This window comes from Myotis nattereri (assembly GCF_964212035.1).
Source record: "Myotis nattereri genome assembly, chromosome: 2".
NCBI classification, from domain to species: domain Eukaryota; kingdom Metazoa; phylum Chordata; class Mammalia; order Chiroptera; family Vespertilionidae; genus Myotis; species Myotis nattereri.
In genome coordinates this window covers 97167329-97182590 of record NC_138076.1, presented here as the reverse complement: position 1 = coordinate 97182590, position 15262 = coordinate 97167329, and the positions used below count along the sequence as shown (strand labels likewise).

The 15262-nt window shown below is 39.9% G+C and overlaps 1 protein-coding gene across 1 annotated transcript in view; it reads right to left on the bottom strand.

Moving 5' to 3' along the window:
* Window positions 1–254: 254 nt before the first annotated feature.
* Window positions 255–15262, bottom strand: part of KL (klotho) — a gene marked incomplete at both ends in the record, with an annotated part of 50070 nt that continues 35062 nt past the window's right edge. Inside the window, 4 exons of the mRNA XM_081084988.1 lie at window positions 255–592; window positions 1370–2471; window positions 10224–10492; window positions 11411–11921. Of these exons, the coding sequence (XP_080941114.1) occupies window positions 255–592; window positions 1370–2471; window positions 10224–10492; window positions 11411–11921 (2220 nt within the window). The remainder of the gene's footprint in view (window positions 593–1369; window positions 2472–10223; window positions 10493–11410; window positions 11922–15262) is intronic.

The window sequence follows — 15262 nt, the reverse complement described above, 5'->3', positions numbered from 1 at the left end:
CAGTGTATTGTAGAAATGATGTCTGTTTTTTTAATCACCCCTCAAAGAGAAACAAGTCCAGGCACTATTCACATTATTCAAGATTTTATAATCATCTATGCTTATTTGAAAACCTTTGTCACATGCCACAGAAAGGTTTTGTAGAAATCAGTATATGAAATCTATAGCTTCACAACACTGACAAGTGCAAATGGTTAACAACTAACGTGTGTGCATAATTATTTCAAAATAATTGAATAGGAAATTGTTCAGGACTATTTGTAATTTCCTCTGCCTTTCTTAGAGTAGTGAAAAATAAGAGAAAGAGAAATAATTAAAGCAAAAAGTAGAAAAGCTATGAAAGCTAATAAAGTCTTTCGGGTATGAAAAAAGCTGCACTCGGTGCACACGGTGAATTCTTCTGGACAAAATCTCCCCAGAGTTTCAGCACCTGGGAAGCCATTGTTGTCAATAATTTTCCTATAATGTTGCATGGATGGTTTGGGTTCAAACTGATTGGCAGCATAACGATAGAGGCCAAACTTTGGAGCTGTGCGATCATTAAATGAAAACACAAAGTAACCACAAAGGTTGATCCCATCCAATATGTAGGCTGGAAAAAAAAGGACAAGGAATAGTTAATAAAATATTTTGCACATAACACTTTACTTTTACATGGCCTTGGTGCCTCAGGAGAAAAAGTCAATACATTTATTAAAACTTCAGACTTGCCCTGACTGGTTTGGCTCAGTGGATAGAGCGTCAGCCTGTGGACTGAAAGGTCCCGGGTTCGATTCCAGTCAAGGGCATGTACCTTGGTTGCGGGCACATCCCCAGTGGGGGATGTGCAGGAGGCAGCCAATCGATGTTTCTCTCTCATCGATGTTTCTAGCTCTCTATTCTTCTCCCTTCCTCTCTGTAAAAAATCAATAAAATATATTAAAAAAACAAAAACAAAAACAAAAACAAAAAAACTTCAGACTAAATTGTATTTAATCAGAAAAGTCTCCTTTTATAGAAAGACAAATAGAGAAATACCAAGACAAAGTATGAGCTACATTTAACATAGTAGGTTTTACATAATGAAACCTACTCTGAGGTACTTGAGTTAATCTTCACATACATGAAGCAGATCAGACTGCTGTGAGGCCATCTGAGGATGGAGGACAGGATGGTCTATGCTTTTATAGGCTCAGAGTAAGTTGTAAGCCACTTTTAGCTAAACTCCTTTATCTCTGGGGAAAATACTAACTCTTGGTGGGACTTTTTCAGTGTGGCAAGAAATGGACAGTGCTTCTCTCTGAAGGTGCTCTGTGTATTTGAGAATTTCTAACAGGCATCATGCCTTGAGTAACAAAACCTTCAAGAGACAGTTTTCAGGAGGCCTTACCTTTCAGAGCTTCATTTACATAATTCTGCATATAGTACACCCTCAATTTGTCTTGGCCTGCTTGCAGATCATCATCAATGCCATTGGAGATTATATACATGGGGAGGTCTCCATATTTCAACTTTAGCCAACTCAGGACCTTGCGTAAGCCCCAGGGCACTACTGCTACCTGACTGGGGGAGTTGAGCCATGTGATGTCTGTCATTTCTTGCACTTCCAGATAATCGTTATATTTTATTGGATCTTCTTTTTCCCAGTCTACAAGGATGGTGGTGTAATGGCTTACAGCCAAAAAGTCAAAGGAACCCTGTATGAGTTTTTTTTCATCTTCAGTGAAATAAGGTAGAAGGAAATTGTTTCTATGATTCAGCCAGTCCCTCATCACACGTGGATAATCCCCAGAACCAAAAATGGGCTCTGCCAGCCAGCCAATGTCAAATTCCAAAACTCTCTCTGCCACTTCTTTGTCCTTTGGGGAAAAAGGGCAGGCTGGTTCTATCCAGTCAGCCTGCAAGGCTATGGATATTTTTCCTTTCTGAGACTGTCTAAACTTCTCATCATACAAGCGCCAAGCCAGGGCGTGGGCTTTCAGCAGGTTGTGCCCTGCACTGTAGGTCATGTTCCGCGTGTACGGCTCGTTCATGGTGATCCAAAACTTGACGTGGGAGCCAAGATCTTTGAAGCACAACCTAGCATACTCTGCAAAAGCCAGGGCCGTCTGGGGATTCTCCCAGGCACCCTGCTTGGCCAGAGGCTCCGGCAGACCTTGGTGCGGGAACACAGGTCGCCACAGGGCCACAACGGGGGTTATGTTGGCATGCAGGAGTTCACTGGCAACACAGCGATAGTAGTGCAGGACCGTGTGGTTCACCTGGGATTGATCACCTAAAGGCAGGATCAGGGCCCAGTCCAGCGAGAAGTGGAAATGTGTCACACGCATTTCCTGGAGTAGGGCGATCTGGAGCCTGATGACAGTAAAGTCGACACAATAAGGTTTCCTCCTCTTGGTCACAAGGCCGTCCACCTTAATGAGCCCCTTACTGTGGTGGACATCCCACAAGTAAACGTTCGGGTCGGTAAACTGAGACAAAGTGGTGTCAACCTAGGAGGAGCAGAGGGAGCATAAGTCTATGACTTCAGCTGGACAGGCCTAGAAAAGTAATTCAATGCAATTCTTTCAAGGAAGCTAGCTAGCAAGATGAGCAAAAATAATAACCTTTCTAGCTGAAAATTGAAATGATTTTTCATAAATAGTGAGTTTCTGAAGAAAAAAATACCCTTTCTTTTTTACACATTTGTTTTACCTGTAGTTCTCTTTATTTAAACTCATAGTTTAATATTTTTTAAAAATCTGAAATTTTGTACTTACTTCAGATAACAAACAGTCGTAGTGATTCTCACACATGTCTGATCTGTGTTAAGCAAGCAGAATATTTTTGGACATTTTTCTTTTAATATAAGAAATCACTATGGTGATGAGACTTACAAAAATGTTTAATGAAAAAGACAAAGCTTAAAACCTAAGTGAGTTAGAGTCAAAAAATTGAAATGACATTTAAAAATTATATTGTGCTTTTAAAAATCACATTCTACACAGATTTGCTCTCAGAAGAGGAGGTACTAAATAAGCTTAACTGTAGCCTTTTGTTAGCTTTGGAGTTAATGACAGAATTTAACAAATTCAATCTGACTGGTGGTAGAAAGCGACAAAGAATATGAACATAAGAAACAATATTGCCATTCATCCATAATGGAATATTTTAACATAGTTTAAAATTTTTTCCTAATTGTTTTTCTATGATGATCATGACAATATGGGTCTCAACATCTAACATCAAAGCTTCCAAAATGAAAATAGGTATTCAGGACATTGAAAATTGAAAACTCATAATGAAAAAATCATCCCTCCACATGTAAACCATGAAGGGAATGCAAACTGAAAGTGCACCCCAAACCCACTGCCTACACCTGTTTTCTCTTGCAAATAGTCTCCTTAGAGAAGGTTACTTTGGTTTGACCCTCTCTATAAAAGCAGGGGTCAGACAAACTCCAGTTTTGAACCTCTAGTAGAGATTTCCTTAAAGTTTTATGGAACTGTTGCAAATAAGCTGCTGTTTCACTGGAGGGGTCGGTGCTGTGTTCCTAAAGGAAAATAATAAAAAACATGTCAGAGGGAAATTGCGTTTTCTGGAGGATTGTCCCTTGTAGATCACCCACATATGCATTTCCCCTAGTACTGTGGGAATGCTGTCAGAAGTATTTTTCCACTGTGCTGTACCCACCAATCATGTTTCCTTGGCTTTGCAAGAGATAATATTTGCATGCTCTTTTGAAGTGAAAGTGTTCGTAGTTAGAAAGAATTTTTCGATTATTTTTGTAGAACTCTGAGTTGACTAAATTTGTATCTTTTCTACCATAATTGTTCCAAAACACCAGCTTTTATTCAGTCCACTTGAAAACAAAATAGAGACTAAAATATACATCTTAGGGGTAGAGAAATTTATTTCTTAAAAATACAGGATATTTATGGAGGCTGCTGGAGACCCAGGCAGTTGCTCTGTCAGAGACAGCAAGAACACCGCTGTCTATAGATTCTTCTAAATTCTTCCCGACCACACCAGGACAGGTTCCTTCTTGAACCCTGCCCATTGTACTAACTGTTGGAACTTAGTCCAAGTTCCTTCTTTATCTTCTGTTCACTAGTTACAGGTGTTGGGTCCTAGCCCCTCTGCGTGGGGTTGAGTCTTCTTGCACACTGGGTCTTAGACGGAGAAGCCATGAGAGGTTGTGTGTGCATAAGAATGAGTCTTTATTGCAGAAGCCAGTGGCCATATAGCCATTAACAAAAAGAGTTCTTTATAGCAGACCTATACAGGCAGGCAGCCATACACCAGCTGGTGAACAGATACATCTTTCCCACAAAAGCAGCATTAGTCTCTGTGCCCACAGCTATTTATCTGAGCAGCTGCATGCTACCTCTAAACCCACCACCTTACAATGTAGTGGTATCTGAGCTCTCCCTTAGAGCTATAGCCTCAGTAGCCTCTGCAGCCTCTCTGGCTCAGTAGCTTCCCCTTTCTCCCCTGCCCAGCACACTGGCTGGTCTCTGTGGCCTCACACAGTACCTCTAAGCTTCTCTCTCAGCACACTGGCTGGTTAACTTAGTAGCTGTATCTGAGCTCTCTATGAGCTCTTAGCCTTACATCAGAGCAGTACCAGCTCTCAGCTCTGTCTGAGTTTTCAGCTCCATCTGAGCTCTCTAGCCTCCCCACCCAACCCCACTCCCCAGCCTACTCTCTAGCAGACTAGCTGGTCAGTAATCTGTATATTACTCCAGAGACAAAGAAGGCTAGTTGCCAATAATGACATCATCATTTGGGCTATAGAAGGGTGCGGAATACAGTGAGATGGCTGTGGCCTTACAGCTGTGTTCAGAGTGGCCTTGGCCATTCGGCATACTATCAACAAGGCCTTTCACATTCTAAGTGGCCTTGGCTGTCTGAGGACTCTGGTGTGGTTCTCACATGGTCTTAAAGGGCTGGTGCATAAACTTACACAGTTCCACTCCCTCTGAGCTCCAATGCTTGGACAGCAGCGTGGGCGGATCCAGGGACATATGGGAAGGAACCGGATTGTCTGGCATCAGAGCAAGACCTTGTGGGGTGGCTTTCTCCCAGATAGGGGTGCTTACAGCAATCATTGTTCCTATGCTGAGACCTCACCTGTAGAGCTGACTGGCAGGCACCATAGCTAAGTCTCCATCAACCTGGCTCACACTATTCGCTCTGCCATGAGGAGTCCCTGAGACTCCGCCCCATACAATTTTCAGCCCCAACCAAACTGTTTGCTGTGGCTTTTCCATATGAATGACCTGTCCTAGCTCAGGCTTCCCTAAAATCTCTCAAACAAAAAGCAGCTGGCATCAGCAAGATCCAGCACAAGCAGCAGCCTACCTTGCTTCACAGCTTGGCCTTGCCTGAGCACTTCCAAGCCCAACACAAGTAGCAGCCATCTTCAGATCCCTCTGTAGCTCCTGCCTAGTGGCCCCAGGTAGTAGCTTACTTTTCACCTCCCTGGAGGCCCCAAGGCCAGTGCACCCAGTGGGCAGCTTCAGAAAATACCAGATAATAACTCCACACATCCATAAGTGATACACTCAAGGGGCAGACTCAGTGAGCACCAAAGCCCCACTGAAGCAAGTCCTGCTCCATAAGGGTGTCTCCTACACAGCAACTCTTCCACTGTAGGTGCAACTGAACCTCAAAGCAAATTGGCCTGGATGTTAAGTCCTCCGAGTGATGCCACAGCAATCAAGGCTCAACTACAATAGAATAGTGCACACAGCTCACATAGGAGTGCACCTAGAGCTCCTCATGTGACTGGGGAGGCTGAGCCATTGGGCCCTACAGGACACCTACTACACAAGGCCACTCTACCAATTCCAGGAGATAAAGCAATTCTACCTAATACATAGAAACAAACATAGAGAAGCAGTCACAATGTGGAGACAAAGAAACATGTCCAAATGAAAGAACAGAAAAATCTCCAGAAAAAACTAAAAGAACTAAATGAAATGGAAGCAAACAAACTACTAGATACAGAGTTCAAAACAATAGTTATAAGGTTGCTCAAGGATCTTAATGGGAGCTTCAAGGGACTTAGTGAGACTTTCAAGGATCTTACTGAAAACTCCAAAGACTTGAAAAAGGAACAAACAGAAAATAAGCATACACTAACTGAAATAAAGAATAATTTATAGGAATTCAAGAGTAGAAGATTCCAAGAATAAAATCAACAATTTGGAATATGAGGAAACAAAAAACACCCAATCAGAACATCAAAAAGAAAAAATAATCCAAAAAAAATGTGAAGATAGTGTAAGGAACCTCTGGGACAACTTCAAGTGTACCAACATTCGCATTATGAGAGTGACAGAAGGAAAAGAGAGAGAGCAAGACATTGAAAATCTATTTGTAGAAATAATTACAGAAACCTTCCTCTATCTGGTGAAAGAAATAGACTTACAAGTCCAGGAAGCACAGAGAGTCCCAAACAAGAGGAACCCAAAGAGGCCCACACCAACACACATTATGATTTAAATGACAAAGAGAATATCTTAAAAGGAGCAAGAGAAAATCAGTTAGTTACCTACAAGGGAGTGCCCATAGGACTGATTTCTCAACAGAAACTTTGCAGGCCAGAAGGGAATGGCAAGAAATATTCAAAGTGATGAATAGCAAGCACCTATTACCAAGATTACTCTACCCAGCAAAGCTATCATTTAGAATTGAAGGTTAGATAAAGAGCTTCACATATAAGAAAAAGCTAAAGGAGTTCATCACCACCAAACCAGTATTATATAAAATGTTGAAGGTTATTCTTTAAGAAGAGGAAGAGGAGCTGTAACCGGTTTGGCTCAGTGGATAGAGCATCGGCCTGTGGACTGAAAGGTCTCAATAAGGATTTAAAAGGGGGTCATCTATATTACTCTCAACAATAAAGATAGATTTTAAATAAATAAATAAAATACAGAACATTTAGAAACAATAAAATTTAGGCACAATTATATCTAATCTCCTTTAAATTAGTTGACTTATCCTATGTAATAAAAGCATAGTATGCAAATTGTCCCCTCCACCAGGAGTTCTTCTGGGAGTTCGACCAGGGTGTGGGGCTGGCTGGGGGAAGGGAGGGAGGCCCCAGGTGGCAGTGGTGGCAGGAAGCCGGGGGAAGGGAGAGAGTACCCAGCCAGCAGCTGCTAGGGCCCTACCAGTGCATGAGTTTCATGCACTGGGCCACTAGTTTCTTAATAAAAAATGAAATAAAGCTGAATCAGAAGGAATAGGTATACAGTACGTATTTCATATGTTATGGAAGAAACTTTTTTCTAACATAACCACTGCTAAAGAAGCCGTATATTTCCAGAATGTGGCATGTTCCATACCTAATTCACTATAAGAATTAGTAGTTGTGAAAAATTTGGTCCAAACACAATGACAATCCATATGAATAAACCTAAGGTCAGATTTCAGACAGGTTGTGTGCTTAATGATTTTTTAAGTTTTTCAAGTAAAATGTATGCCTCATTAATATTAGGATTTTGAAATGCTAGACAGGAGGAAAAGATAAATTTCAATGGTTTAAAAGTCACTTCTCAGAACTTTAATATAATGTAGTAAAAGGATAGAGTACATTAAAACATACTCCCACATTCCTCTGAACTGCCCTAACAAAATCCTCATTTTACTTTGTCAATTAAGAAGCCAGCTTGGGAATGGCACTACCAAAATAATGCATAGCTTATGGTGAAAAGCAAAAAAATAAAATAACAATTGCAGCTTTTTTCTACTAAAGAGCTTTTGGAGTTCAAGTTCACCATGGGGTTGAAAGTGACTTAATTTTTTGTTTGGCTGATTCTGCATAGGAGAGTACTGGGTAGCTCTGCTAGGTGGAGGAGTAGGGACCCTGAGCTAATGACCTGAGAAGAAAGGTCCATGGCTGATGATTGTCTGGCATTAGACCAAATTCCAAAACAAGTGCTTCTAGGAGTAGAAAAAGGGGTTCTCTCCTCATCTCCATTCCTCCTCACTGCCATGCTTGTTGCAGCTGATCAGATGTTTCTCTTCCCTTTTGAGGAAATAAGATATATTCTTAAGACTTTGTCACTCCTTACCAGTCCCCAAGGCAAACACAGCCCTTGGGTGGGGAATGAGCAGAATGAAAGGGCTCCCCATGTCTCTGAGCTCACACTGTCTGCACAGAGATGCTGGTGGAGACGTCTCTTCACAAAGGACTGAACTGAGAATTACCTGCCGAGGCTCAGGCTACCATCCGAGATCTGAGAGGAGCATGAGCCCTCAACGACAAGGGAGGCAGGGCCCAGTAGTGAGCTAGGCAAAGCAGGAGATCAAGAGATGGAACAAGGGCCAGGGACCATATCACCCAACCCCGTTACTGAAGGGGAGGAAGGAAAGACTGAGAGTCTACCTTCCTCCCTTGTCCTTTTCCCTCTCTCCTTCTATCTCACTTTCACCACTCCTGCCCCTTAACATCCAACTTAAACGCCACTGTTTATCCCCCTTGCAGGAGGGGAATTAGAACAGGGAGGTTGCAAATATCAGTGGGCTGAGGGAGGAGAGAGGAAAGAGGCTGGAAAACACCCCGCTGAGTGGGGGGAGCTGAGAAGATTTGCTGTTTTGCTTCTGATATCCTTGCTAACCTGTAAGGAAGGAATTTATCTCTGAGACTGACCCTAAAACTAATGGGAGGTCTGAAAAAGACATAAGAGTAATACAAACCAGGAAAAAAAAGTATTAAGTATAGTGTTGATATATTTTCTTATAAATAAAAGATTATAATTTGATATTTACAAGAAAAGAGCAAACCATTTCAACTAGAAGGACTTTCCTCAGATCCAAACATTCTTCCAAATACTTTTGAACTGAAGGGTAATAGAATATGCTGCCCCAAAATATGCCCCTTTGGTGTATTGATTATTTTGAGCTGCAGACACTTGAAAAACATCAAATGCAGGGAGAGACTTCCTCAGCACTCTCTTTATCTGCCTGAAGATGGATCCTCCAACAGGAACTGAAGGTCATAAATCCCCTCCCCAGAATTTCATCAACCAGAGATTAACTCTTGTCACAGAAGAGACTAGAAGTCAACAACATACTCAGACAAACTTTGTCACAAACTATCATAGTTCTCATCTATTCTTATAAGGGCCCAGTTATGTTTTCTAAAAATCATTTACTCTCCCTTAAGAGACCCCTTTCCCTATTAACATGGTATTTAAGCCTGAATTCTAAGCCACCCCTGGAGTTATTCATTTTTCACTGAGTATCTCCCATGTAGTATATATGAGGTATACATGTTAATAAACTTCTGTTTGTTCTTCTCTTGTTAATCTGACTTTTATTACAGGGTTCTCAGCTAAGAACTCAGAAGAGTAGAGAAAAAGTTAACGTTACTCCCCTACAGAACCAATGAATTGGCTAGAAGCATTCAACATGCTTAATCCCATTGCTGTGGATACTGAACTTTGTCTATTTTCATACTCTACTCTCTGCATATGTTATATTATTTGTGTATCTATCATTTTCACTCAAGACTCCTTTCAAGGCAGGGATCATATCTTACTCATCTCATTGTATGCTCCCCTCAAACATAGTAGCATATGTATATCTACTAAGCATCCAATTAGTGCTTACTATTCAATTAAACTCCAGAAAACAAATTTCTTTAAAATTAAAAGAAAAATTAAATCTTAATTTTTTAATTTAAGGAAGTAAATTAAAATATTTTAAAATTACAATAATATTGAAAACTAACTACATAGTATGCACTCAGTAAATATTGGTTTGCCATATGGAACTTACTTACCATCTCAATTACTATTGCTCAAAATGATTTTGAGCAAGGGTTTCCATCCTCTACATATTTCAGCAAGATTGTGGGATCCAAAGCTATATCTCAGTAGGGCTCTGCCTGCCTCATTTTTAGCAGCTTCACTGAGATATCAGATAATTTGGAGTTCAGTATTACATCTCATTTATGGAAGAACTCAACTGCTTTAAAAAGGTTTGAAAATTGCTGTGTTAAAAAAGAGTATTTTATCTTATCAGATCTTAAATATTATACGTTTTTTTATTTGTTCCCCTTTAAGGGCTGATTTAAAATGTAAGGCGACGCTAGGAAGATTTTTGGAAAGAAGGATGCAGCATTCCAAAAAATACTCTTACCGAGTTGTGTTTGGTCCAAAGAACAATGTGCATGACAACCTAATAAGGAGGTTCTACTCACTAGTGATAGGGCTTGTGAGACTGTTCATTGGTTTTGTCAACTGACTTACTTGAATGTAGTTGTCAACAATTCCCCAAGCAAAGTCACAGGGAAATGTGCCTTCTAGGGGTTGATTTTCAGGTAAAGGAGGGAAGCCGTTTTTCTCTATCAGCTGTTGGTAGAACAAAGCTGAAGACTTTGGCAACAACTTCTTATCCTGGCTCAAAAAGTCGACATAGAAGAGTCCACGCCTGATGCTGTAGCCTCTGTGCCACTCAAAGCCGTCCATGAGGGACCACGCTGTGTACCCAATGATGTTCACCCCGTCCAGCCTAATGGCTGCAAAGGGGGAGAGGACAAGAGATTTGAGGGTTTTACTAAGTAACAAATAAGTTATGTAGTGTGCTCATTGTTTGGTAGAGCAATGACCTACAAAAGAATCTAATCAAACCTATATAACTCTACACATAGATGTCTTCACAAATAGTCTTATCGCCAATAAATTTTTATTTGGATTTCTTTTATTTCCAGTGGGTGCTCTTTGGATGTTCCCCTTTCTATCCTAGGCACCTAACATTGTGCCTGATGCAATAAAATGAAGACAGTTTTTAAAAGCAGTAACTACTTACTATTTTCTCCAGAAAATGTTGATATTCTTATTTCTTTAAAAAATGTTTCATTCAGGCCCTAGCCAGTTTGGCTCAGTGGATAGAGTGTCAGCCTGCAGACTGAAGGGTCCCAGGTTTGATTCCAATCTAGGGCACATGCCCAGGTTGCAGGCTTGATCCCTAATAGGGGGTGTGCAGAGGCAGCTGATCAATGATTCTCTCTCATCATTGATGTTTCTATCTCTCTCTCCCTCTCCCTTCCTCTCTGAAATCAATTAAAAAAAAATTTTTTAAGTGTTTCGCTCAGTACAAGCAATAAGAACCCAAAAACATTTAAAGGGAGCTAGATACTCTGGGATTTACTTAATCCTTAATGTAATATAAAAATCTATAGTAGTAACTCTGAAAGTCAAGTAATTTTACACATTATAACCCAGTTTTTGATTTTCAAAATGGGTTTAAAAATTATATAACTTTATTAAGGCCCCAAATGAGAAAGGTGTTACATAAATGTATTCTTATTATTGCCAAAATGAATTTCTATATTATGATTAAAAACTACAAATTCACATAGTTTATTACAGATCATCTTAAAGATTGTTTTACCAGTGGATTTTGGCAGGAATTAGAATTTTATCCCAAATCCTACCTTTTAAAGTTTCCATTATAAACGTTTTGAGGTAATACATATATTTAGCATCATCTCTCTTGGTGGTCCCTGAGACAAACCAGCTGTTTTCCACAATAAATATTTGAGGGTGGTTATATTCAAGGTCAACCCAGGAAAGCAATTGCCTTAGGCTGGGAGATTCTAATTGGCGGAACTTCATACGAGGGTCCAATAGTTGAAAACTCAAGGTTGGTCCAAAGGAAAGAGCAAAAAAGTCAGCTGTGCCTTTGATGAACTTTTTCTCAGGTTCAGTAAAAGCAGGCAGAAGAGATGAAAGATTATTCTTCATGCTTTCAGGATAGTCACCATCAATAAATATGGGTTTGGCAAACCAGCCTAGAACAAAGTCAAGAGATTTTTGACATTCTTTGATATTGTGGTCTGTCATTCTTCTCGGATTGATCCAATGGGAACTTAGGGCAATGGACACCTGGCCCCCCTGAGTTGGACGGAAAGAAGTATTGTAGAGATGCCAGATTTTGGCATGAGCCTAAAAAAGAAAAAGGAAAAAAAATGATAAACTTATTTATGATTGTGAGGAGACATATAATACATATTTGAATTCCCAATCCTAGTTGTATCTGTTTCTTATCAAACTTAACCTAATGACTAACTCCACAATGTAAAAGTCACCAGGAATTAGTAAATACTTCAGAGGCAGGTCAGCCAACAGTGAGCTGCTACCCTGACTGGAATTATTTCCATTGTTTTTCAGCAGCCACTGGAAAAAATGTGTATTTCTGGTATTGAATGTGTAGTTACTATTAATACTTTGAAAAATTAATGAAATAAAAATGTTCTAATATCTTGCTGTTTAATTAACTTTGCATTTTGTATTTTTTAATTAATAGGCTTGGTGAAAAGAACCAATCCCAAAAATGTGATCAAACCAGAAATCTCTAAACAGGATTATATTTTTTTATCCTAAGAGACTGGGAGTTTTCAGGTTGACTCAAATTGTTGGAGTCAATTTTATATTATGTACCCATCTCTCAGAGCTAAACTTCTAACACATGTTCTCACAATCTTTGTTTTTCACTAAGAAGAATCAGTGCATAAATTAAAGGATCAACTCCAATATCTAACCTTAGCTCACCCACCAGAAGTCCGGAACAGTGCTGACTTCCCGCAAGACCCAGCATTCAAGGTACAAGCAAAGCAAAAAAAAACCCACAAAAACAAAAAGACACACCAAAATACAGCTTTAGGAGATCTGATGTCTGTAGTTAGTCAGCACTCAGCCTGGAGTTTCCTGCAGCAAAGAAATGGGCTTTGCTTCCATAATACCAACTTTATATTCCCATAAAATCTTATTGACTTCTGATTTCTTATTTTAATTTGTTTCCTTTTTATTGATAAAGAATAGTGAGAATGATATGGGGTTTCCTGCCTTACTTGAATTATGCTTCTCTTTACTTTTGAATTCCTCAATTTACTCTATTTTGCTAAAAATACAAGTGCTGTTTGTTTGTTTTTAATATATTTTATTGATTTTTTACAGAGAGGAAGAGAGAGGGATAGAGAGGTAGAAACATCAATGAGAGAGAAACATTGATCAGCTGCCTCCTGCACACCTTCTACTGGGGATGTGCCCGCAACCGAGGTACATGCCCTTGATCAGAATCGAACCTGGGACCTTTCAGTCCGCAGGCCGACGCTCTATCCCCTGAGCCAAACCTGTTAGGGCAATACAAGTGCTGTTTATCAGCCTTTTACTCTCTTAGTATATCATCTTTAAAAACTTATTCTAACTCTGTTTGACCCAAATTCTGCAAAATGGTCATGCCAGTTTTCATTCTACTCTCTAGGCTCTTTCACTCAGTGTGCCTAATATCCTCTTTATTTTTTTCGGAATAATCTTCTCCTGATTATTTCAGTGTGGGTGCCCAAGAATGGCATAATTACTATTCTTATGAGTTCAGCCAAACATTTCAGTGGACTAGTTTATGTTGAACTTTCATTTTTAGTGTCTTAGTAAATATCTATGTTTTGTTTCATTGAATGTATTTTGTGTGTGTGTGACCTGAAGCAGCTATCTATATATTAAGAAGAAAATGGAGAATAAAATGTTGATCCAAATAATAGTGACATTTGTCCATGTGATTCAAACCCTGGAGATTAATTGTGCTATACTGCTGGCTTTCTGATGTCTCCTACACTTCTCTGTCTTCCTCTGTTTTGACACCCAACTCTTCTTTCCCACTTGACAAGACATCTCAGCCTGACATTTAACAGTTAAACAAAAAAGAAAGAGAGCCGTACACACTAATACTCAGGGCTTCAGACCAGGGGACTTTTTAATTTGGCCCAATTGGAGCCCCAAGACAATTATGCCTTAAATTTTACATACTTCTACAGAATAAATGCTGTAATGGGTAGGGTGGGCATCAGGCAAGAGTGAGAGAAACCCAAGAACTTCCTAATCTGAGTGAGTTTTTCAGGCAGTTGAAGTGACAGTCATATAATAGAATCGTTTACAATCATGGCTACTACTCTAACCATAACTACTTTGACATGGCTCAGAGGGGGTTGGGCAAGAAAACAAAAGACCTGAGCTATATAGCAATACACATGTGGTATTTGATGTCAGATAAAATTCCTGCTCCATCATGTTTAGCTATCTGTCTTTTACCACATTACTTAACCTGAACAGGTGAGACTAACTTCCCTGTGTCTTTCATGGGGTTATTATGAGAATTAAATAGGATAATTTAAATAAAACACCTAATGCAAAGTTTGCATATGGTAGGGTCTCCATGAACATTTATTCTTTCTGCCCCTAAGGGATGCGCAAACCAAAAATGAAGATGTTGAAGCTAAGGAAACACCTTCTGTTAAGGAATCATGTGATGCAGTGACATGACCTGTGGTTTGGATTAGAAGAAACAGGTTTGGATCCCAAGTCCTCTATCCATGACCAGTGTGAGCTTTAGTTATTTCTCTGTAAAAATGGAAATAATGTCTATTCTCCTGTAGGAACATTATGAGGATTAAAGGACATGATGCAAGTGAAAGCTTATATCAAGGTATTTATTATTTAGAAAGTATAAATTTGCAACATTGGAAGGTATGATGGTTAATTTATGTCAACTTGACTGGGATTAGGAAACCCCATACAGCTGGTAAAACATTTGTGGAGAGTTTAACTAAGCTACTCATGGTATTGCTGCCTCAGAACCCAGTTTTTTTAATCATTCAGTCTCAGGGACCTTAAACTGACACTGGACTCTTATAAAAGCACATGCTCTAAAAGGCGGCCTGCAGAGTCATAAGAAATTGTGAGTTCCTGATATGATTTTCCCAACAGCCTTTGTGATTGACAGTCTCTCCTTCCTCCCACTGCCTGTATGCCTTATGCACCTCTTATATAAGACTCTCATGGGGCTTACCAAAACCATCTTTTGCCAACCCCAAAGCACTCCACCCACAAACCCTAATAAAGTCATGTGTCCCAAATTTGTTCTCTCTCTCTCTCTCTCTCTCTCTCTCTCTCTCTCTCTCTCTCTCTCTCTCCCTCCCTTTCTAATGCTCTGCCTTGACATCCCTGTATGGCCCCCGAGGCATGCCTTGTATGGCCTCCAGAATCTGTGAGTAACAAACTTCTCTATCAGTTTATCTTGTGCTGTTTCTCATGTTCTCTGTTGTTAAACCCGGGCTTGCACCCTATGCTCCGTATAGCAAATGTTAATTTAACAAAACCATGGCAACATCATTTCTAGGTATGTCTGAGAGGGTATTTCTGGAAGAGATTAGCTTTTGAATTAGTAGACTAAGTGAAGAAGATCACTCTCACCTATGTGGCTGGGCATCATCCAATCAAGGCCTGAAAAG